Source organism: Pteropus vampyrus, unplaced genomic scaffold (genome assembly GCF_000151845.1).
Source record: "Pteropus vampyrus isolate Shadow unplaced genomic scaffold, Pvam_2.0 Scaffold383, whole genome shotgun sequence".
In the NCBI taxonomy this organism is placed as follows: domain Eukaryota; kingdom Metazoa; phylum Chordata; class Mammalia; order Chiroptera; family Pteropodidae; genus Pteropus; species Pteropus vampyrus.
The window spans coordinates 50,121-73,515 of record NW_011889164.1 but is presented as its reverse complement, the minus strand read 5'-3'; the positions used below and the strand labels follow the sequence as shown (position 1 = coordinate 73,515).

General features: G+C 40.6%; 1 protein-coding gene across 2 annotated transcripts in view; it reads right to left on the bottom strand.

The window, feature by feature from the left end:
• PLD5 (phospholipase D family member 5) overlaps positions 1–23,395 on the bottom strand; it is a 212,331-nt gene that overhangs the window by 167,501 nt on the left and 21,435 nt on the right. For both annotated transcript variants that reach the window (XM_023523200.1, XM_023523199.1), the window contains exon 2: positions 1,796–1,964. In XM_023523200.1, coding sequence (XP_023378968.1) covers positions 1,796–1,964 — 169 coding nt within the window. The remainder of the gene's footprint in view (positions 1–1,795; positions 1,965–23,395) is intronic.

The window sequence follows — 23,395 nt, the reverse complement described above, 5'->3', positions numbered from 1 at the left end:
CGTGACAGACAGCAGACCAATGGTTGCTGAGGACACGGTCCAGGAGCATCCAGGGAGGAGAAGCATAAAGGAGGATGCACTAAGTTTTGGGGATGATATATGTAGCAATAAATGCCTGAAACACCTGCTTAAACAGTAGAGATAGAAAAGTGCAGAACGCAGTTACAAATGATCCCGGACCTATGAGGGTTCGACTTAACGACTTTTAGACTTTGCAATGGTGTGAAAGTGATGTCCATACAACCATTTTGGTTTTCTTTTTCAGTATAGTATTCAATAAATTACATGAGATATTCAAAAGCTTATTATACAATAGGCTCTGTGTTAGATGATTTTGCCCAAGTGTACACTAATGTTAAGTGTTCTTTGCCTGGGCTGAGCTATGATGTTGGGTAGTTTAGGTGTATTAAACACATTTTCGACTTATAATGTTTTCAATTTATGATGGGCTGTTCAGGACATAACCCACTGTAAGTCAAGGAGCATCTGTAGTAAATATATTCAATTCTGTAGCATAGGCTTTGTGGTTTGGGGTTTGTTTTTGCCTATTTTCTGATATCTTATTGACTTGAAAATAGCATAATTGAATAATAGATTTCAAAGCACCTGTGAGGTAATTATTACAGGAATACCTGGGAGATATTGCAGGTTTGGTTCCAGACCACTGTAATCAAGCGCGTTTCACAATAAAGTGAGTCATAACCTTTTTGCTGGTAAAGGGTCTTGCCTTCAATTTGTAAAAAATGCAACATCCATGGAGCGCAAAAAAGCAAAGTGCGATGAAATGAGGTTGTGTAGGCTTCACATCAGCATGGTTTGTGTACAGAGAGACAAAACTGATTTCACCTTTGACCCATATAGGACGTTTAAGTATAGGTCATCTACTTGGACAGAATAGCCTGGATGGCTCAGTGCTAGCATGGTCATAGCAATACAAAGGAAAACACACTAATGATGGTAAAAACCATTTTCTCATCTCCAGGACATTTCATTCAGAAAGCATTTAGATCATTTAGTCAGCCTTCTAAAGGCTGTTTTTGTAATTATAATTAGTACCTTTCTTTTTTCTCTTTACCCAAATATGACGGAGTCAAGAATACACAACTAATTAAGAAGCACAAATTGCCAGTTATGAAAATAGTCATGGGGATAGAAAGTATAGCATAGGGAATCTAGTCGATAACAGTGTAATAACTACATATGGTGAGAGACGGGTATGAGATGTATCAAGGAGATTGCTTCGTAAGTTGTATAAATGTCTAATCACACTTGAAACTCATAATATTGCATGTCAACTGTAATTGAAAAACAGAAAAATATTTATAAAAGAATATACAGCTCTACTGGAAAGTTTGACTCCATGACTAAAAAAGTGATCTCTGGGTCCTAAAGGCAAATTATGACACCAACTGACCAACTGGGCACCTCAGCAAGCATCTGTGGGATCAAAGCTGTAAGCACGCATACAGGGTGAAGCGGGACTCTGGGGCGTGCCATCAACAGACACCATGAAGAAGATGGTGCCCCCTGAAGCTGCTGACACAGCGACGCTGTGTAGAGAGCCTATGGTATGCACAGCTGAAACGTGACCTTGCCCTTGAAAGCCAGGCATTCTGTCAGGAGCTGAGCAAAGTGATTAGCAACAGCACATACATATAAACATAATGATGTGCATGTGTTATGGATTTTAAACAGACGAAAAGTCAGCTTGAGCTTGAGGAGTGGAGGCAGGAATACTAAGGAGTGTAAAATGCACATAAGTAAAATCATCACATACACAGAGGATGCAGCTTACCTGACATGCTGATGGATGGCTGTGGTTGAGATCCCAATGGGAAGACACTATGTCAACAGACTTTTTGGCCATGTTGAGTAAATTCATCCAGCCTTGGAAAAGTGATAAGTGAAATGGTGCATTTTCTGAATAGTTAAGGCCTTCAGGAATATTTTCCACCAGGGCAATTCTTAGAAAAAATTTTGAAAAACAAACAAACAAAATCTAGTCAAATATGAAGCCACAGATCTTTATACATGCATACAGAGATAGCTGAAAAATACTCTTTACTCTTTCTGAAAGTATACACTGCTCATAACTTACATTTTCCAACAAAGCCCTCTCACATTTCCCATGATAATCTACTGTGTTCTGAGAGTTTATGCTTTGTTTTTCCCAGTTAACATTTGTTTTTCAGAAAATCACGGTATAGGCCCTTAATGTCCAGTTTCAAACTAGCCTTGAAAAAAAATTTCAGAACTTCCCACACAAGCATTTTCCTCTAGGAATATATTCTTTTTTCCCCCTATAGCAATAAGATACTACTTCCGTGAGCTACTTGAAATCATAAATTAGTTTATGGCTATCTTCAGTTTGTAATACAATGATATATTAGAACTAGTTTAGAAACTAAAGTATTATTAGTTTTATTATTATTAGGAAATAAAAATAATAAATGTTGTTATTATTGCTTAACACCTCTATTGATGCTGCCCAGCTTGAGGCAAAAAATAATACTGAGAAGAAAATTTAAAATCCTGTCCATTGTGGGTTTATTATAGTTGGAGATAAGCAATGTATAAAATAATAAGCCCTAAATAAACTATAATCAGCAATATTGTAATAAACATGCTTTTTTTTCTTTTTATACTTCCGCACATACTGACAACACACTCACTACTTTGCTCTCCCTGGTGTTGCAGCTTAGGTTATGTGGTTTCATCTCCGAGTTAGCCAGGTGACGCATAATATTTTAATAAGGAAATGAGAAGTGCTTTTTCCAGCTTAAGAAATGTAAATTCTCCTGAACTCTTGCTGGGAAACTCCAGCCTCTGATGTACAGACCTACAAGCACTTCCAGAACAGAGATCTGTTTTATTCATTGCTATGCATCCCCAGTGCAGGAAACATAATTAAGACTCAAGAAATACTTATAGAATGAACTTCGGGTTCCAACCAGGAATCTAGCACTTCTCAATAAAACTTGTAACTGTTTCTCTTAATGAGATTTGTTCCATTTAGCAGTTTTAGAAACTAAAAAGCAATGCTTTTAGTAAAGTGGCCTTGTGTATTGGACAACTATCATAGCCAGAATGTGGTTTGGGCATGTGACCCAGTGACAGTCATGATTTGGGGGTCCAATCACCCCACCACCAGCGGCAATCATATTCAATGTTTCTTGAGCCCTTATAAGTACAGAATAGGCAAATCACTGTACGTGACACAGCAATGACTGTGACAAATCTCTCTAGTCCTCTGGAGTTTATAATCTAATGAAAGACCAGGTCTCATACATAACGATTCAAATAGGAGGTAGACTCTAAGAAATGGTGACATAAGAGCACAAAGTTCAGTTAGATGGATATGCATCATCTAAAGTATCACTGGATCATGGGCAGGAAGGAAAAATCCATTCTGGTCGGGGGCATCTAGAACTGAAAGAAATGGGCCTTGAAATGAGTCTTCAGAGATTTAATTGGTATGGGTGAGCTGGAAGAGAAAGATATCTACACAGAGGGAAGTGCTTGTATTTGGGTTTCTGGGAGTGGGTGAGCCCAGGGAAGTGTGTGGTAGGAGAGTTATGGCGGGAGCTTATGATGGCAAAGAAGTCTGGCAGAGTCCGTAGGGGCCATGCTGTAAAGGCTGTGAATGAGGAAGAGGAGTTTGGACTTAATTTTAATGCATTTGAGAGCGACCAAGTACATTTCAGGATATAACTCTGGCAGCACACCTGTGCACGGCTGGAAGGGAGAAAAAGGAGACAAGTCGGTAGAGAGCATGGGCTGCTGTAATAATAGTTCAAGAAAGAAACATGGGGGAATTTGAATTAGGTCAATGGGAATAAAAAGAGACATGTATGTCATGGAGATTTTAGAAACCACATCATAAAAGATTTAGTGTCTGATGGGTAGGAGGAGCAGGTGAAGGAGAAACAGAGGAAAGTCAATGAGGACAGGTTTTCTTGCGGGGCCCCCTCATCCGCTCTTAACGGGGCTCCTAGAACCACCTGCAGTGGTCTCCTTACATGGATGCTTGCCCCTCCAAACCATTTTCCATACTAGAGTTGTGTTAATCACTTAAACACATAAATCTAAACATCCTGCTGCCTGATTAAAAGTTCCTATGGGACTCCCCACTGTCTTTAGGGAGATGTCCCCTCCTACCCCACAATGTGATTGACAAGTGTTTACTGTCTGGCCTTCTCAGCCTCACTGTACTCAAATGCACTCTTTGAATTTTACATCAAAGCCATAATAAACATCCTTTTCTCCTACCCCGCTATTCTCTCTAAAGTTTGACATTGCACGTGAATCTTCCCAATCCCCATTCTTACACTACTCATGGAGCTATCTCTCAATTAACTTTCAAAGTCCTCATTTAATCCCCCCAAACCAGACTAGATCTCCCTTATTATCATGTTGTTCCCCAGTCATCCTACTCATCACTCTTGAAATGACTTGTTCACAGCTGACTTTCCTTGATAGATTGTAGGATGTACGAAGGCAGACACCTGATCCACTAGTTCAGTATTGTAGCCCTGATGCCTAACATAGTGTTCAGAGCACAGTAAGTATCCAAAGGATATCCACTGTGTTTCATTAAAATCTGAACTGGGAAGATGGAGGACGGGAGGTCCATTAAAACTGACAGAAAACATGGAAAAGGAAGTAGACTGAGGATTGGGGAAAACTATCAATGGAAAAAAATGAAGGAAAACTGTCCCAAAGCCTAATGTGGAAGGAACACCTATATTTTTCTGGTTGGTAGAGTGTGAAACGGAGGAGAAGATTAGGAAGGGACCATTAGAGAGGCAAGAAGACAGGAGCGGTCCGGGAGAATGCAGCATTCGGGATGCCAAGAGGACGGAAGGTCAAAAAGATGGCAAAGAGATTTTTTTTTTAATCTGCTTCAAAACCATTAAAGGCAATAAGTAGTTGAAGTTGATGTTTTAATTCTATCCCCATTTAAAGTCCAATGATCTATGTTAATAAATGCTAGACAGAGCATGATGGAAATGACCCCAGGTAATCAGCAGTTTTAGTGTCCTCTACAACTAATAAATATATTTTTAAATCAAACAAAAAAGAATCTCCCCAAATGAACAAAACCAAAATACAACGGCTGTTAACAAACAGAACTGACTAGTTTCGATTTTACTTCAATGTAAAAGACAAGGTGAGAGAGACGAGAGGAGACTGGTGAAGCCCAGTTAAACGGAGTGCAGGAAATAAGGGATTGTGCAGCTGTGGATGGCTCTGCACTGACCGCTGTGATAAGCATACAAATAAGGATTCCCAATCTCTTTTAGAAGTCTTTAGCCCAGGTGTTTTTAACCCCGATCCACGGATAGCAGCTTGATCTTTACTTCCCCTCATTTCTAACTGAAAATTTTCCATTCCCTTCCGTTAGGAACATAGGCCAAAAAAAAAAAAAAAAAAAAAAAAAAAACAACCAAAAATCAAAAAACAAACAAAAAAAAAAACAAAAAAAACACAGGCTATTGGAAGAATCTATGATTCTGTCATCATTAAGAATTTTTATACTGTGGCACAGTATTGCTGACATCTCCAAGTATTCATCACTGCTTTGAAATTATGGTAGTCATCAGATCTTGTTATTTCATGAATTAGTAGTGCTGAATATATATTACTATAACAAATTTAAAAAAAATCTTTTTATAACTTTATTTCAACATTATTGGTTTCCTCTCCAACCACATGTATTTTAAATTAAAACCACTATTCAAGAAAGGGGCCATAGGATTTAGTAGACCACCAAGGAGGTCTGTGCCAAAAAAGGGGTCAAGTACTCATCAGATGGATAATGCATCATCTGTTCCTTTTTTTTAAATCTATTTCACACATATTCTTATAAGATTCCCCCCGCCCTTATCGAAGCCTTAGAAGTGGGTAAGATTACCAAAAGAGATTTTCAGGAGAACTGAGTGAAAGTCGAATTCAGGAAACATCTAATCACTTCTGGTTGGTAGAGAATGTGGGGCAGGTGAAGAAGACAGAGAAGAAAGTACTAAAATTATTGGAAGAAAAGAAGAGTGAAATTCTCTGGGAGCCAAGGAAGACCAAATTTATTATTATTTAGTTTTCACTAAATACCAAAGTAAATTATGAATTTCTACTAAAAATCAAAATAGAGGACCTGTTCTGGGGACTACGCTTGTGTTTGGGTGATGAGTTCCTCACTGCCCCTCAAACGACCAGGAGGTCTTGATTGCTCCTTCTGTGACTCAGCCCTGCTAGAAAAAGCTTCTAGAAGTCATCTTTGAAGCGACTGGACTTATTTCTGTGATCTATCATTTTATTTCCTTTAGCAACCAACAGTTAGCTACTCTCCAGGAGACTGATCTAATTAGCATATATGCAGGACTCATTTCCACCTGATGGCAGCCCTTGCTACACTCAACTTCCCAAGCAAGGAAAGAATTAAGCAGAACTCATTAAAATTCACCTTTGGGCAAAGCCCGGGAATGCTATGCCCAAAGGCTGTGGCACTATTTCTGATGCTTAACAAAAGAGGGGGGAAACTGTATACACAGAGACACAACACAGCAAAAATCTTTTCATGCTTCTTTTCATGGTACTTTGAGACAAACTACAAATGATTTGAAATGTGAGTCCAGGGAGCTTAGGTGGAATAAATATAAGAAAAAGTGTTTTATATTGTTAGTAGATTTTAAAATAGAATTCTAGCTATTCTTATTAATAGTATGTATTTATTCTACAAACTTAACGTGATCATCAAAATTTCTCTTTCAATCCAGGAACAATATTTCATCTTTTTATAAGCTACTAACAAGTGCAGTCTCACCATCTGCTTGCTTTAAAATGTGTGTGTGTGTGTGTGTGTGTATGTGTGTATGTGTGTGTTTAGTAAATACAAAAATTTTTCTGAAGTATTATAATTTCACACTTGATTTTGATAATACTGTAGAGAAATGTTTAAGAGTAAAGGATTTGGAATAAGGCAGACAAAACTCAGCTCTGCCAGATATCAGGTGTGAAACCCTCAACAAACGACTTACCTCTTTAAATTTGTTTTCAGTTTTGAGAATAAAAAAGTTATTACAAAAATTAGAGGAAATAATCTATGTGAAGTGCTTTGCTCAGTGCCTGTTTCACAGAAAGCACTAAATGAAAGACAGATTTTTAAAAAGTAACTCAGTCTAACATCTTATAATTAAGAAAAACATTCTCCAAGTTCTCAAACTGAAATAGCACAGTTACTAAAAAGATTCTACATATATGGGCTAAAAAGAGTCTTAGAAACTGGGACCTAAATGACACTTGCAGAGTGAATGTGAACTTCTTTCATTGCCTAGTGCGATGGGCCAGTTATTAGGATTTGACCATCTACATAGGCAGCTGGGCAGTTGGTTGATTTTCATTCCTTAGATCTTGCCTATCTGATGGGATTCATCAACAAAGCTCAACAGAGGGCCTTAGTTCATTGTTACAATTAGATTTTCACTCAAAGGAAAACGATGCAGATTTGTACCCTCATCATAGGTCATCTGCCTATAATTAAAGCCCAGAACTGACAAAACAAAAGTAAACCTTCCAGAAGAAGTACTGGAGTGTCTGACACTGAACAGAAGGTGGCCTGCTACCCAGGTGGCAGAGTCACTGCCCGCGTGAGTAATACAGGGGCTGGTGAAACCTGAAGTGCGAAAGCCCTCTGGGTCCCTTGAGGAAAGCCTGAAGCTGAGACCTGGATAGAAGACTTTCGTTTTGGGTTGGGAGATGGGAATCCTAGGAAGCAGGAGGGAGGGAGCAGGGAGAGAGAAGAGGGGAAAGCCCATAAAGAAAACCAGAACCCACAGGTAACATCCATGGGCAGCTGGGCTCAGTGTCACCAGGCCCTCAGAGGGACTGTGTGATAGAACCTGCCTCGGAAAACTCATCCCTCACGAGTTGAGAGCTGCCCCTGGGTGCCTTGCACCCCGGACTTCCGGGCTGTCCAGTGAGGACCATGCCAGCTCCCAGGCACCAGAGAAAGCCCTCGTGGTAGGCACCGTCCAGCACAGCAATGGGGTCTTCGAGGTGGGCTGGGGAGGGTGTGGAGGGGCACCTGCAGTACCCACTTCAGGTCCGATGAGCACCTTCTGAATGAAAGTGGAAACACAGATGTACTCCTAAAGATAAACTGCTCTGTGAGAACTGGACCAAATCTCGCCTTCCGTCTGGGCCTCAGTTACCCCTCAACCAGACAGTGGTCTCCAATGCTCGTCCGCAAGGCATCTCAGGGACTTCTGACCGGGGCTGAAGGAGTGGGCCAGGTCCCCCTCACCAGGCCTCCCTGTGCGCTGGGCACCTGCAAGGTCATTTGCCTGAGGGGAGGCTTCCCGCTTTATATGATGTTGAAAACCACTGGAAAAGGTATAGGTCAGGCACACAGACGATCGACTACCTGCCTAGCGACTCCTCACGAACACAGACCCATTCGGCCCTCCCTTTGTCCCCCACCCATAGGCCCTTTAGGGAGAGGGGACCCCAAGCACTGCCATGGCCAGGCAGGGCCAGCCAAACTCAGCTGACTTGCCCAGTGACAATGAAGCCGGAGGGACATCCTGTTAAATCTTCAGAACCTTTGATACTGGCAACTAATTTAATCTTTTAAATGGCCTGCTTCACTGGAAGGTCAGAAAGTCTTTCCTGCACATGCTGTTCAAATTCCTCCAGCTTAAAATGGTCAGTATGCCAAGGGGCCATGTCCTGAACTCCATCAATTACTTAGGGCTGGTGAACAAACCATTGTGATGTACACTAAGTGTGATGGGAAGGCACGGAATGGATTGGGCAGGATGGGACATGATCCAATATACCTTTTACAAGGATTATTCTGACTTTTGTGGTTTCCCCACAAATAACCACAGGGCTGCAGGGAAGATAAAGTCACAGCAGGAGACCGACAAGAAGGCCGCCTGATAGTCTAGGGCTTACATAAAAGATGATGGTGGCCTGAAGCGGGTGTGCGTCCTGGAGGTGGAGAAAAGTGGGGCGATGTAACATTCTGAAGGCAGAGCACATGGGAATACAGGTACTATTGGCGGACATTCCTCTGCCCCATTCCTGATGCCATCTCCAGGTTCAGAGCTACTCTATGGTGTGACACAACTTCGTCTTTTCCCAGAACTTTACTCACCCTGCCCCAGGGGAGGACGAATAAATTACCTGATTGAGAGAGTGAGAAACATATTCAGCTTATTCCTCCCTTCTTCCTCCAGCAGAGCCGAGATCTCACCCGAGTCCCTGTCGTGCGTGGACAAGCCCCTTCATGTCCAAGTTGACCCTAGTCCAGTGCTGGCTGTGGCTGGGTGCTAAGCCTGGTTAATTCCACAGCTCAATTAAGACCATTTGATCTCACATTAAGCTTCATCTCCCAATGTAGCCTTTATCAAAAAGTTGAGCATTTAGCCTCCTCCACCTGCTACTCCTCATCAGAAACTGTCAATTTGCTCAGGAAGAAGGATGTTATTTAATGAGCCTCCTCAGAGACCCTAAAAGTAGAATCTGAAAAAAAAAATAGTGGAATCTGGACATGAGCTGGGATCTGATATATTAAATTCTCCTAGATATTTTAATAGAACGAAGGACCATAGGTTAGAATCTAGGATGAACGACTGCAATGGATAGAATAGGCTGAAACAGTGATCAGGAGAGAGGCACCATTGCTAGTCAAGGCCTTATGTATTGGCTAAACAATCCCAATCCTATTCCTGAATGGATAGAGAAGTATGGTTGCCATGACAAATATATGCCTCTTCTCCGACTCTCATGCCCAGCACAGGCATGGATAATCAGTGACGATTTTCTTTCTTGAGCCTGGTTTTGGCCTTAAAATCCCTCTCAGGCTAGTGCTCCAGGAAGCTGCCAACAACAGGGGTTACAGACGGGATGAAACTGAAGTTAAAAACTTTGAGGCAAATTAGAAAGTGAAGCGAATTAACATTTTCTGGTTACCCACAACTTGCCCAGAAAATCATTTTTATTCTAAACTTCACTGAAAAGATTTCTAAAGTGGATAAATATTATTTTCTAAAATTGGAATAAACTAAATACATTTTTAAAAAAAATTATTTCAAATTTTCCCTTAGGACCTCTGAACACTTCTTGGTAGGAAGATGGGCCAACTCCGTAGAATTCAGGATTTATCCCTGGATTTATTTTAAAATAAATGAACTTGAACTCAAGTCGTCTCTTTAATTCAAAGCATAGTGAAATTCTGAGTAATTGAAGACTCACCATCCATTATTTCCGCTACTTATTTTCAAAGTAAGGGCCAAGGACAAGATAGGACAACCAGTCAAGTCTCTAACACTAGATCTCACGTGGCAACCACAAAGCCATGCAGCTTTGCAGTCACTGCGCAGGGCGAGTGGTAAGTGTTGGTCTGTGAGAGGGAGATTATACGTCATTTTTTCCCCCTTTCCTGCCTTCTTCGTCTGGAATCTCAGGGATTCTTAGAATCTGAGTCCACATTAATAAATCCCATTATTTGGTAACTTCTTTTTTACCCACCATGGGTTATGTCACATCAACGTGTACTCCGCTGACATTAGCTAAATGAGAAGCTGCCTGACGGCCACTGAAAACCCTGACACCTCCTCTGAGGTAAATTCTCCATGCCTCTGTGACACTCCCCCGAACTAGAGAGAAGGCAGACCTGGGAAGGACTCCTCAGAGGAACACAGCAGCTTCTGGTTTAGGAAAGTTGTATACGGATGACACTACTTCTAGAACCAAAAGAATGAATTTTGAAAAGCAGGGAGAGTGTCAAGTAAGTGACCCATTTGGAACACAGTAATCATAAATCACAATTTAAATCAAGAGGTCTCTACAGGGGTCCTGCTGGCTGCAGAGAGTAGCCACTCAGCACAGAAGCTGATTTGGGCTGCTATACTTCAAGTCCACCCAGGGCAGTCAGCATCATCTGGCGGAATGTGTGCCATTTCCAGCGGTTTAAAATAGTTTTTCTAAATGTGTCTTTTCACAGTTCAAATATGGCTTAAGTTTCTTCTGAGCTGAGATACTAAAGGGGATGAGACAATTTTGCAATGCCTTGTGGGGAAAGGGTTGCAGGGGGACAGGAGTCACCGTGGGAGGTCGATTAGAAGCCTACCGCAATAGTCTAGAGCAGCGGCCCCCGACCTTTTGACGCCAGGGACAGGTGCTCCTATGAGAATCTAATGCCCGATGATCTGAGGTGGAGCTGAGGCGGTGATGCTAGCGCTGGGGAGCGGCTGCAGATACAGATGAAGCTTCACCCTCTGGCCCGCGGCTCACTTCCTGCTGTGCAGCCCAGTTCCTAACAGGCCACAGGACTGGGGGCCTCTGGTCTAGGGCCTAGATGAAAGATGATGGCGACTTATACCTATTGATCTCTTTTTTAAATATTCAATTAAACGTCTTCATATTTTTAAAAAGCATTATGTGTAAATATTATATGTATACATCAAACCATACAGAAGATCCCCAGTGTAAAGTGAGACTGCCCCCATGCCTAGTCACTCTGTCTTCTGGTCACCTGCCCCAGGGTCAACCACTGTCACCAGTTACTATTTCTTGCAACTAAGATATTTCCTGCATACATGTTCATTAACCTACCTACTTTCTATGTTTGGACCTTTCAAAGCACGCAGGAAAATTTATTTAGATGTGCATGTCCTCCACTGATTCATTGAGGAAGCCAGGACCTCAGGAGAGGTTTAGTTCAGGGCCAAAAGCAGAGGCTGCCCACAAGTTACTTCCCTTTCTCTATTTTGTTATCCAAAATTCTGAGCTCTTAAAGAGATGACACTGTGAGTTCCCCAATAGAAGAGTAGCTCTGAGAAGTTATAGAGAGAAGTTCCTATAACTGAGAATGGAGAAGTCTTGCAAGCAGCACCTGGCCCCAGGCCAACCGAGGAAGATGGCCAACTCTTAGCAGGCAGCGGTTGTGTGCTGCACCCAGGGAGGCCAGACCCCGGGCCCTGAGCTCCACCTTTACAGATCCCAGGAATGGAAGGGACACGAGACTGTGCCGACGGACTGTAGTGATAACCAGCAAGGGCAAACGTGCATGGCCATAAGCCTCTGTTTGATCTGCTGTGGGGAAAGCCTCCGAGGACTTTGTTCGGCCTCGGGCGGGCAGTCGGTGAGGGGACTGAATTCTTGCCCACCATCGGCCTGCAGTTCAGGAAGGATTTGGAGTCTGATTTAATGACATGAATGGAATTTCTTTTAAATCTGAGTTTCAGGGCTTAGATCTGTTCCTACTACGCAAATGTGGCACTTGGTCTTCTTATGATGGCCCAGCTATTGCGATCTTGACCCACGTTCCAGCCCACAAAGCTTACACTCAAAGCTTACACTCAAAGCTTTAGTTCTTATAGAACATCCCTTGGCTGCAACTGGCTCATTCTGGCAGGGACCACAGGCCACCCTGTGACACTGTTCTGGAAGCAAGAAGTGGTAGTCTCGAACCAGTGTGATTTTGAGCGTGACCAATTCCTGTCCACCTGCACAAATAAACGTTTGCTCTTCTCTAAGTCATAGAGAAGAACATACAAAATTAAAATTCAAAAACCTTCCCAAAACAAACTCACTCACCATGCAACAAACAGAAAAGCCCACTTATACACCAAGGGAAATATAAGTTTGTTAAAACAAACACATATTTATGCATGCCAACTTTTGTTTTTAGGTACAGGCTGAAAACAGGAAGTCCATGTAAAGCTTAACTCATCCCATAAATGCCTTTATATGACATTCATATACCCACTCCCTGGTCAGGAAATGCATTTTCCATGAATTTTTCATGGAGAAGTCACATTAAGCTTCCCAGAGGAGGAATCCAGGAGTTAAGAGATGTGGGTTCCGGGCTAAGCTGCCATTTGCTCTTTTCTCATTATCAGTTTGTAGGGCAACGTTTCAGTCAATGGCTTATTCATTCCTAGCGAGGGATTTAAAATGTCACTGAATAGGAAACTCCAGGTGCTAACGGTGCATGTGGTCTGAACACAGAAGATTAAGCCAAATCATCCTATGTTTTAACTATTTAGCACCCCGCCGCATGGAGCTGAATGAACTTCTAGTTTGTATAACTGATCGCTGTCTATCAAAAGGACACTACTGCTCAACTTAGAAAAATGTGCATTAATATCCACGTATCCATTGTGAACTAAAAAAAATATTTTTTCTTTGCCTCCAGTTTTTGATACACAGGGCTCCTAAAACTCGTGATTTCCTGGGTGATAGAAGTATCTTTTATTCTAATAAGGCAGCTCAGGGTGGGCTCCTGGATGAGGGTTGGTCACCAGAAAGACCCAGCCATGATCAGAAGCTTGGAACTTTTATCCCTGCCCCCCACTCTTTTGAGAAGGAAGAAGAGCTGAAAATGGAGTTAATGTTCCATCGTGCCTATGATGAAGGCTCCATAAAAATTCCAACAGTACGAGGTTTGGAGAGCTTCCAGGTGGGTGAGCACAGCCACATACCGGGAGTGTGACCCGACCCAACCCAACTCCACAGGGACAGAAGCTCCTGCCCTCAGGACCTGCTCAGACCCTATGCATCTTTTCATCTGGCTGTTCATCTGTGTCATTTTTCATATCCTTTAATAAACTGGTGAACGTGTTTCCCTGAGTTCTGTGAGCTTCTCTAGCAAGTAATTAAATCCAAGAGGGAGGAGGTCATGGAAACATTCAACTGGTAGCCAGTCAGACAGAAGTCGTGGGTAACCAGGACCTATTATTCGTGATCGGCATCTGAAGTGGGGGGCCAGTCCCATGGGACTGAGATCTTAACAGGTGGGATCTGATGCTATCTCCAGGTGGTTAGTACCAAAACTAAGTTAAAATTGTACAACACCCAGCTGGCGTTGTGCGGAATTCTTTGGTGTGGGCAAACCCCCACACATTTTATGACCAGAAGTGTCAGAAGTGAAGCCTTCTACCTGAGCAGCAAAGGAGACACACAGGAAGGGAAAAGAAAACTGTTTTTTCCCCCTAATATATCCAAACATTGAAAAATAGCAAAAAATGATGACGACAACGATGATGATGACGATGATGAGAGTAATAGCTGTCATTTACTGAGTATGCCCGTGTGCTGAGTTCTTTGCAGGCATGACCACTTTACCCTGTGACACAGGTTTTAGTATTCCCATTTTTGAGATAAAGACCATGAGGTTTGGGAAATAGTATAATATAAAAGGCTCAAAGTCACAAGTCAGTAGTAGAATCAGTTTTCAAATCTTGCTCTGCCTGGCACCGGTTTGCCCTATGGACCATGTCCCCGTCGGCAGCTTTTCTCCCGTGTGTGCATGTGACTTGGCAAGCACAGTTGTGCAAAAACCAGCCCAGCTGCTGACCAGGTAAGGACACCAGAGTGACTACCAGCACTAACGAACTTTGACAAGTGGTGCTTCTCCTTTGCTCTCCTTTTGATATATAATAAAATATAGGTATTACCTCTTCTAATAATTGTCTGTAGTCCATTAACACACTGATAGATTTTTAATCCTGAAAGGACTCCATTAATTAGCCAAATCCAGTTCCAATTTTCTCCAGCAGCTTTTATCAGTCCTTGAAAAGAGTGTTCATTGCTCTAAGGGGTATAATTTTTCTACTTGAACTCTGGATGGATTTAGAGATATTTTATAACTTATGAACTCTATTATATAGTATCATAGTTATTAAGAATTATAGACACAAGAAAAATGAACATGAAGTGTTCTATGAAGTCCTTTATAAATATGTAAATATTTTAAATAATGAACAATGAACCTTTCATTCATATTCACATTACAATTAACTTTTAAAAATTTAGGTAGAATCTAGAAGCTATAAATTTAGGCTCCTGATTCACTTCCAAATCACCTTCTTCTAATTTATATTTGGTCTCATTACAACTAGTCTATGAAAAACTTCAATATTACCATCTTCTAATCCTAGAAGTTTAAAAATTCATAAGATATCATTAGAATATGCGTAGGAGACATTAGGATTTAGTAAAAAGAATGCTGAACTAAGAGTCAGAGGAACTTGGTTCTAGGCCTGACTCTGCCTCCTGCACGAATTATTTCTTTAAAAACAACTTTATTCACCTATAAAATGATGAGGGTCCCAGAGCTGCTATTTAAGATCTCTTCTAAAGTTAAGATTCTAAATTAAAGACTTAAACTCAGAAAAATATTTAAACTCATTAAAAATAAATATTACAAGTTATATATCTGTATGTATAGATATTATTATATATAATATCAGAAGTAATTTGCTGATACAATAGAACTAGAGTTAAAATGTGAGCAATGTGCTTTCAGCTTAAAATAAGTCAAATGAGAAAAAAACATTAAATTATAAACATCTTAATATTTTAAAACTATTACAACTGAGAGTCATTCACACAATTAGTCTTTTTTACGTATTTAATATCTTTCTACATATGCTTTAATCTTTATCCCATAGAGAAATAAGAATAGCCTAATCGCTCAAGTTTAGAACAATAAAAGAACATTCTCTTCTTCTCTTGCCTAACCCTGGTGACCACTTGCAAGCTTGGATGTGCCATGAACTCTCTTCTGCATTTGTTATTTTGGGATTTGGGGGGTGGAGGTGAGAGGGAGGGAGGGATAGAGAAGATGGAAAGAAAGGGTAGGGATAAAATTATAGCCTAAGGCAAAAAATAGAAAAGGGGAAAAAAAAACTTATGAGCAATCAAGTAACACTGGCATTTTCACGAGCGGGGAGGATGACAGTCAGCAAATGGAAAAGAACTGAGAGAAAGGATTTACTCAGGAAGTAGAGGCGATAGAGAACATGAGGACTGTTTTTCTATAATTCAAACTTTATTACAAAAATACTTCCTCTCCCTAATATTTTTCCTTCCATGATTCTTAAATGGAATTCAATTGGTAGTTCTGGTCAAGTTTAAGGATGAAAAGGGAAATTTCTGAGGGCTTTATTATTGTTCAATATAGATATTTTGAGCCAGGTCCTGTCTGAGTGGAATATATTTTTTTTTTTATTCTTAGAGTATGGAGAAATGTTTTACATAGATAAGGTCAAAGAGAAACCCCTGTCATGATAAAAGGCAAAATGAACCACACAAAATTTGAATCAGGATAGCAGAACACTAAATAGCTCTTTCAGTGTCCACACTTAAATGCCAAAGCTTACTTGGTTATGGAATTGATTTTTTTCCAGCAAAAAGTCACCCTCAGCAGGGGCTCTAAACCATTCTTGTTTGGCTGGGACATAACTCAGCAACAGCAATAATAGCAGGATGTTGTCAAGTACTAGAGACTCTTGTGCAGGCAGAGTTTCAGCCTGGTCTCATGTTCCCTAAACACGTGCTGCGAGCAGATAGTCCCTCATTTTGGCACCTGTCTCATTCTCTTTCTCCTACAGGTGGAAGACAGACATAGGTACCTGTCGTCTCCTGGATACCTTCCCTGAGAGACAAGTGACATTCTTTTACTTCTCTTGCAGCACACTTAATGGAACCAAATCCTCCTGAATTTAGTAGGCAGTAACAGTGCCTTTAAAAAAAATTGTCACACCTGTTCCTTAGCCTTCCCCATAACACAAGCAATAATAACTGGGTCTCTAGAGGGGCAAATGTTTCCTTTTTCAATTCATATGAATAAATGTGGCCAGAACATTAGCTTCTGTGCTACAGGACAAGGAGAGGCAGGTGAATAGCATCTCCACGTCAAGTGAAGAGTAATCTGCAACCGAAATATAAGGATCAAGAAAACAGCATAAATCTGGCTCCAGGTATAGCCTGCACCAATGGTTAGTTGAAGAGGAAAGAAACAAGGCAGATCTCACTGCTTTTCAACATAGCAGGGCCAGTTAGTGACAGAGCTGGGGCTGGTTTGAACTCACACTTCCAGAACCACTGTCCAGTGCTATTTACTCACCAAACTGATCCATAATCTTTTATGGAAACATCCCACATCCCAGGGCCAAGTGTGTTTATGGTTTGTTTATTTATTGTAAACAAAACACCTTCAGCAGAGTCTGAGGCAACAGCCTATAACTAAACACATTCATATCTTTTCAGTGAACACAGGAATAGAATATTCTCACTCAGCAGGATAAAAGTGGCCAAATGTTAGTTTAGGTGAGATCTTGCCACCACAAATTATTAAGAAAAATTTTGATGTTTAGAGTTTTTTGGTTTTTTTTTTTTTTTTTTAGAATTGTAGATAATGGACTGTAGAAGAAGGAGGAAAAACCCTCATTTAAAAGCAGCACATCTATTACAGTACAATGGTTATAAGCAGTTAAAACGTCTCGAGGCCCAATTAAAAGATAGATTGCTGCATCCCACTCCCCTAATTCTAGAGGTCTGGGGTAAGGCCAGAGAATTCTCATTTCTAACCAGCTTCTGAAGATTTATTTTGTTCCTCAGGCTTTTCCTGAGTGATGCTGATGTTTCTGGTCAAGGACCACACTTTGAGAACCACTGGTTAAGAGCATGAGTCTTACACTGATGGATTTGTGTTCAAGTCATCATTTCTCAGCTCTTGGATTTTCAGGCAAATTATATAATTCATGCTAAGAAATCCCTGATAATCTTATTGTGGATTCTTTGTAGGTGAAGAGTTACCTTTGCTGTTGTTGTCACTTTGAAGATCCTCTCTGTCTTTGGCTTTTGACAGTTCGAGTAAATGTGTCCTGGTAAGTCTCTGAGTTTATCCTACATCGAGTACTTTGTATCTGTAAATTCTTATCTTCCTTCAAATTTAGGACGTTTTCAGCCATCATTTCTTCAAATAAACTTGTTTTTCTCTTCTCTTTCCGAGACTCCATAATACACATATTGGCCCATTTTATGGTGTCTCACAAGTCCCTTGGGTTCTGTTCACTTTTCTTCATCTCTTTTTTTCTTCAGACTCAATAATTTAAAATGAACTATCTTTAAGTTCATTGATACGTTCTTCTGTTGCTGCAGTCTGCTGTTGAACCCTTATAGCAAATTTCTCATATTAATTATTGTATTTTTCAGCTCCAGAATTTCCATTTGGTTCTCTTTTTAAATTTCTCTTTGTTGATATTCTCATTTTATTCATATATCATTTTTTTCTGATTTCTTTTAGTTCTTTGAGCATATTTAAAGCACTGTTTTAAAGGCTTTGTCTAGTAATTCTAATGTCTGTGTTTCTTCGGAGATGGTTTCTGAAGATTTGTTTTGATTCTTTGAATAGGTTATGTTGTCCTATTTCATTGCATGCCTTGTGATATTTCGTTGAAGTATTTGACATTTAACTAAATTTGAGAGCCCCTATAAAATTATTTTAGCCAGTCTCTAGTTGTTTAGTTAATGTTTCCATGGGGGTTTCCTATGGAAACTGGAAGGTCTTGAGTTTCCAAGTCTGCCATCTTGCTGATATCCTCATTATATAACTCCTTAAGCCTCAGATCTTTACGGTACCCACTGCACAGGGTTGTTAAGATGATTAAATGAGATATCATACTAAAATATTTAGCACAGAACTTTGCATACAGTAAAAAGCTCAATACATTCTGGCTACCATCATTGTCATAAAAACAATACACTTACAGAATTACAGACTACAAATTTAATTCTTTATCTTCCTTACTTCTATTGCTGGGGGACTTCGGTTTGAGTGGCAGAGTGCTGACTTAATTGTGCTTTACACAAACCCCGTCCCCTGCACTCCTACAAATGTCAGTTGTCTAACCTATGCCCACCTTCCTCTGTAGTGCTACTGAGTATCCATTGCCCAGAAAGGGTAGATGTTACTGAATGTCTGAAGCAGATTTACTCTCATGTTTTAAGTCTCTAAGTCATGCTTTTTCGCAACTTTTAAGAGAAGTTTCCATTGCCATTACCTATCTAAAGGTCTAAGGAAGTTTTTCTAGTAGCAATGTGAGAAAGTATCACATAGACATGTCTTATCTCTAATATAGGTCTGGTCATGCTTAATTTTAACATACTCGTGCATGATAAAACAGAAGAGTAGTCACCTTTTCTGTTTTAAACTCTATAACTTATACTCCTCAAATAACGCATGCCCCTTGTTTGGCTCCCTCATTTTTCATATTTTGGCCAAAAACTGCAAATAATTCTTCTATATTTTCCAACAGGTAAGGAATCCTCCTTTATTTTCTGCCTATCTGCCATTTTGATGAACAGACACAAGGGCTTTTCTGCAAAAGACACGAGCTGTCTTTCTAGAGAACAAGCTTCTTGGCCTTGTACTGGAAAGATACCACTAAGACAGTGAACTTCAAAGCTATTTTTGAAGATCACCTTGGGTAAACAACCTGGGGGCAGGAGATGACAGTGAAGGTCGTAACTTAGAGAAATTGTCTGAGCCTGCTGTCAAAAGCATATTTCATAGAAGTAGCGATCACCTGGTGTTCAAGAGGCAACCAGCAAGGCAACCAGGAACATTAACCTTTTTGCTGCTATTGCTCAAAGAAAGCTCCCACCTCAGAGAAGGCCAACTGACCATGCAGGAATATCTTTACCAGTGGCATGAGACTTGGCGAATTCACCACCTCAGGAGCTGGGTTTTAGATTTGCATCCCAGAAACCTGATTTGGTCAGCACACCAAAATTGGAATGCTTTCCATTATGGAACTACATTAACCAGACTCAAAGAGATACAAGTCAGATGGCCATATGTTAATCTCCCATAGCCTGGAATGAACAGGTAGTTCTGGCCAGCATGTATTCTAGCTGGTGACAGCTACATGGAAGCTCTAAGAGTCAATATCTTATGTAGAAATGGAGTCAGGGGGAAAGGTGAGATTATTAGTTTTCACAAATGTCTCTCAAGTAGGGTAGCTTGAATCCTTTTACCCTCTACAGAAATTAACTAGCAGTCTCTCGTTCCCTTGATAAAAAAACACTTCCCTCCTAACCAGACTTGCCTTCATGCCCCTTCTCCTGTTTCCACAGCAGACTGAGCCCTTCCTATTTCTTCAGGTATTTTTCCTCCAAAAATAATACAATTTACTTGAGATTCTAATCATTTAATAGTTCTACTTTGCTGAAAATACATCCAGATCACCTCGATTGGAGTTTTGGATGTTTAGTCTAAGCTATTCAGTTATGTATTTATAGATAAAACTCTTGGCTTCCTCCCAGAGATGGCTCCTAATTTCGATTGTTTTACTAATTTATCTCTGATGACAAACTTTTTTTTTTTTTTTATGTTGGGACAGTGACTTTGTTAGCCCCTATTGCATGCCAACAGATATAAAACCACACCTTAAAGTCTAATAATTTTAAAAAGTCATTAACATTAAAATTTCTCTGCAAGAAATGCTTCATAATTTTTACAAATAAATGCAACTCATAAGGACATGTAAGAGCTGTGCCTTTTCCTTATCACATTATGTATGAGTTGGTTAAGAAGTGACCTACTTGAGGATTTAAATAGCCTAATATGCAGCTAGCTTTGCCACCACTGCTGCGGATGACTGACAACCCCAGGGATGGTGCTTTTCTCTGCTTACAGTCAGACTTATAGCAGCTATAGTTGGGACTCTGTCCTGCCATCGTTTTATTACAAAGAAAACCAAAGACTGTAAGATAGGCACGGAAACTTAACTAATTGGTTGAAACCAGATGACTCGAATAAAAAAGGTATTGGAAAGGATATCTATTTCTTTTGGAAATAGATGAAACCTAGATCAATAAATAATATTGAAAAAGAGAGTTGCCTAATTGATTCTAAATTTCTTGGATTTAGTGAGTCAACAAACATTTATTGACTACCCACAACGAATGTGTCAAGACGTATATGAGATTTGGGGGAAATACAGATGAAAAACGCAGTTCAAACCCTTTAGGTTTACTCACTTGTCTAGCACGTGGAGAGGCTTTGACACTCTTTGTAGCTCTGGATTTGATACTTGTATTATTGAAATACCACAGTTCTAACGGGCATTGAGACACTCAGTTCCTCCACTCCAGCTGTACTGACAACTTATTGCATGTCTCATGTAACTTTTTGATTCTCTCTGCTCGTTGCATGTTGGATTACTCTGGAATACAGTATAAGCTTTAGAATTAGAGAAACCTGCTTTAGGATTCCACTCACCCTGGGAAAATTACTTAGAAAAGTAGGTCTCAGTTCTTTTTAAATAGGAATTCAACACATGCCTAACAGGGCTGAAGTGAGAAGTACAACAGAGTGTCAAAGCACACGGTCCTGGCTTAGATCCTGTTCTAGTTGCTTTCCACCAGGATTACCTTGGTAGGTTATTTAACTCCTCTGCATCTGCTTATTTATGTGTAAAATGGGGAAAGAATCATGTTTCATACTATTGATGTAGGAAGAAGTAAGTGACATAATGAATATAAAGTGCTTAGCACAATGTCTAACGCATAGTAATCACAATAAATACCAGTTATCCTTACTGTTCGATCATCAAATGACTTGCTGTATTTTAAGCATTTAGCATACTTAAAAGCAGTGCCTATGTTGGAGGCAGCAAATTCTAAAGATGCCATTTTGTTTTCGATATAATTTATAACAGAGACATTCAATAGTGGAGCTGGCTGCCTCCGGAAACAGTGTGTTCTGTCACTGGATGTGACCAAGCAGACACTCCAGGCTTTCAGTCAAGGATGGGGAGAAGAGTCTCTTATACTGGGAAAACCCTGGATGAGATGACATATAAGCTGCTTCTCAAATTCAGTATTCCTTATTCTATAACTTGTATTTATCGCTGGTTAGAAATGCTACTATTATTAACACTTCAGTAGCATACAAACTTTATTTTATTAAGAACCTATAGTTGGGAAATATTCAAGAATAAGTCCAATCTTTTCCTCCAGAAAAGTATGTCCATCCTCCTTCCTACTTTTCTTATTCTAACAAGTATAAAGAGATGCTCAAAGAGAAGTCAGCTATCTCATCTGAGAATGAACTGTGATTTCCTTTAAAAATTTTATGTCTTGTTCATTTTTCAATCTCATGAAGCAAGAACTATGTTCTCTGTTATCTCTGCTTCTGGTGGTATTATGAACTAGGTCAGAAGTAGTTAAAAAAAAAATAGGACCATAGCTAAGAATCTCATTTCAAAAAAAAAAAAAAAAACTTGGCCATGTTCCATGTTCAAAATAAACTCCTTTCTCTATTTTGGGGGCAATCAGGAGATGTGTCTGAGAAAAAGGCCATCGTGAGGACTAGCCAAGGAAGCATTCCATGGAGAAGAGTGAGGGTCGAGGGCCGGACCACCTGACATCTACGCCACCTACTTTGATGGAGGACCAGTGGCAAATCACTGTCCACTTGCTTCTCAGCGCATCTGCATAAGGGCTGTTGATGGGAACGAGGTCCTGGGTACCTGGTCAAGGTCACGTTAAAAGCTTGCTTCTACTGGTGATTTACTCTGCAGCCTGAAAAAGGGGGGTTTTGGAAGGGGGATGTCAGAATATTCTAGGATGAGAGGATGTGTCCTGGGCTGTGGAGGGAAATGTGAGCAAAGAAAGGGCAGTGCCCAGACAGCTGGGTCCACACACCCCTCTGCCCAGTTGGAAAACGACGTGGCAGGAGGCGAGCCCCAGGGAACAGGTTCTTTGACGAGGCTGGGACCTTGAGAGCCATGGTGTTCTTTTTGGGGGAGAAGCATTTTGCTTTGTTCGGACTCCTCTGCTGTCACACCTGCCAAATGCTGCCAGCAGGCACTGCCAAGCCCCGGACACTCATGCCGAGGGACAGAAGGAAAGAGCGCGCCACGACCAGATGGCCCTTGTACTTCGCTAGGAGAGTTGCTCATTTCTGCCTTTTAGTTTACATAGAACTACTTTTGTATATCGTGAATCCTCGAGTGGGACTGAGGGATGTCTCCCATAGGGAAATGTGAAATGTGGTAAAGGAAAAGGAGTTTATCATTTTTTTAACAAAGGGAATGTTGGTTTTATTTAGAAAATGGGAAAACGGGTTCCAAGACAAGAGAAGGAAAGGACAGAGAGAAGCGATGTTTCTCAGCACGGAGTTAGAGGAGATTAAAAAGTGAAATTGCACCTGGTCCTTGGACAGGCATGGAGTTGAGTGAGTGTCCAGCTGAGCCGGGTCTCCTGGGTGGCATGAGGGGATCGGGCTCTGAACCGGAAGGGGCGGGACGGGTTCCGGAGAAACCCTCTTGGAGTTCAGGACTTCCCAGCCCTGTTTTTTAATATCACGCACCAGTAAAATGAAAGAAAAGTAACCCTGGGATAATACTGACTAACCCATTTTTTCATTTTACCAAAGAAAACAATCCTACGACTTACCTGCACAAAGCGGGGACCAGCCTACACTTCAATATATCATCGTTTTAACACCCCTCCCCCCCAAAAGAAAGAACACAATCCCAGGATAAAAAGTCTTTCTCAAGAAGGGTCAGACTTATTATATTTGTAGTGATTACAT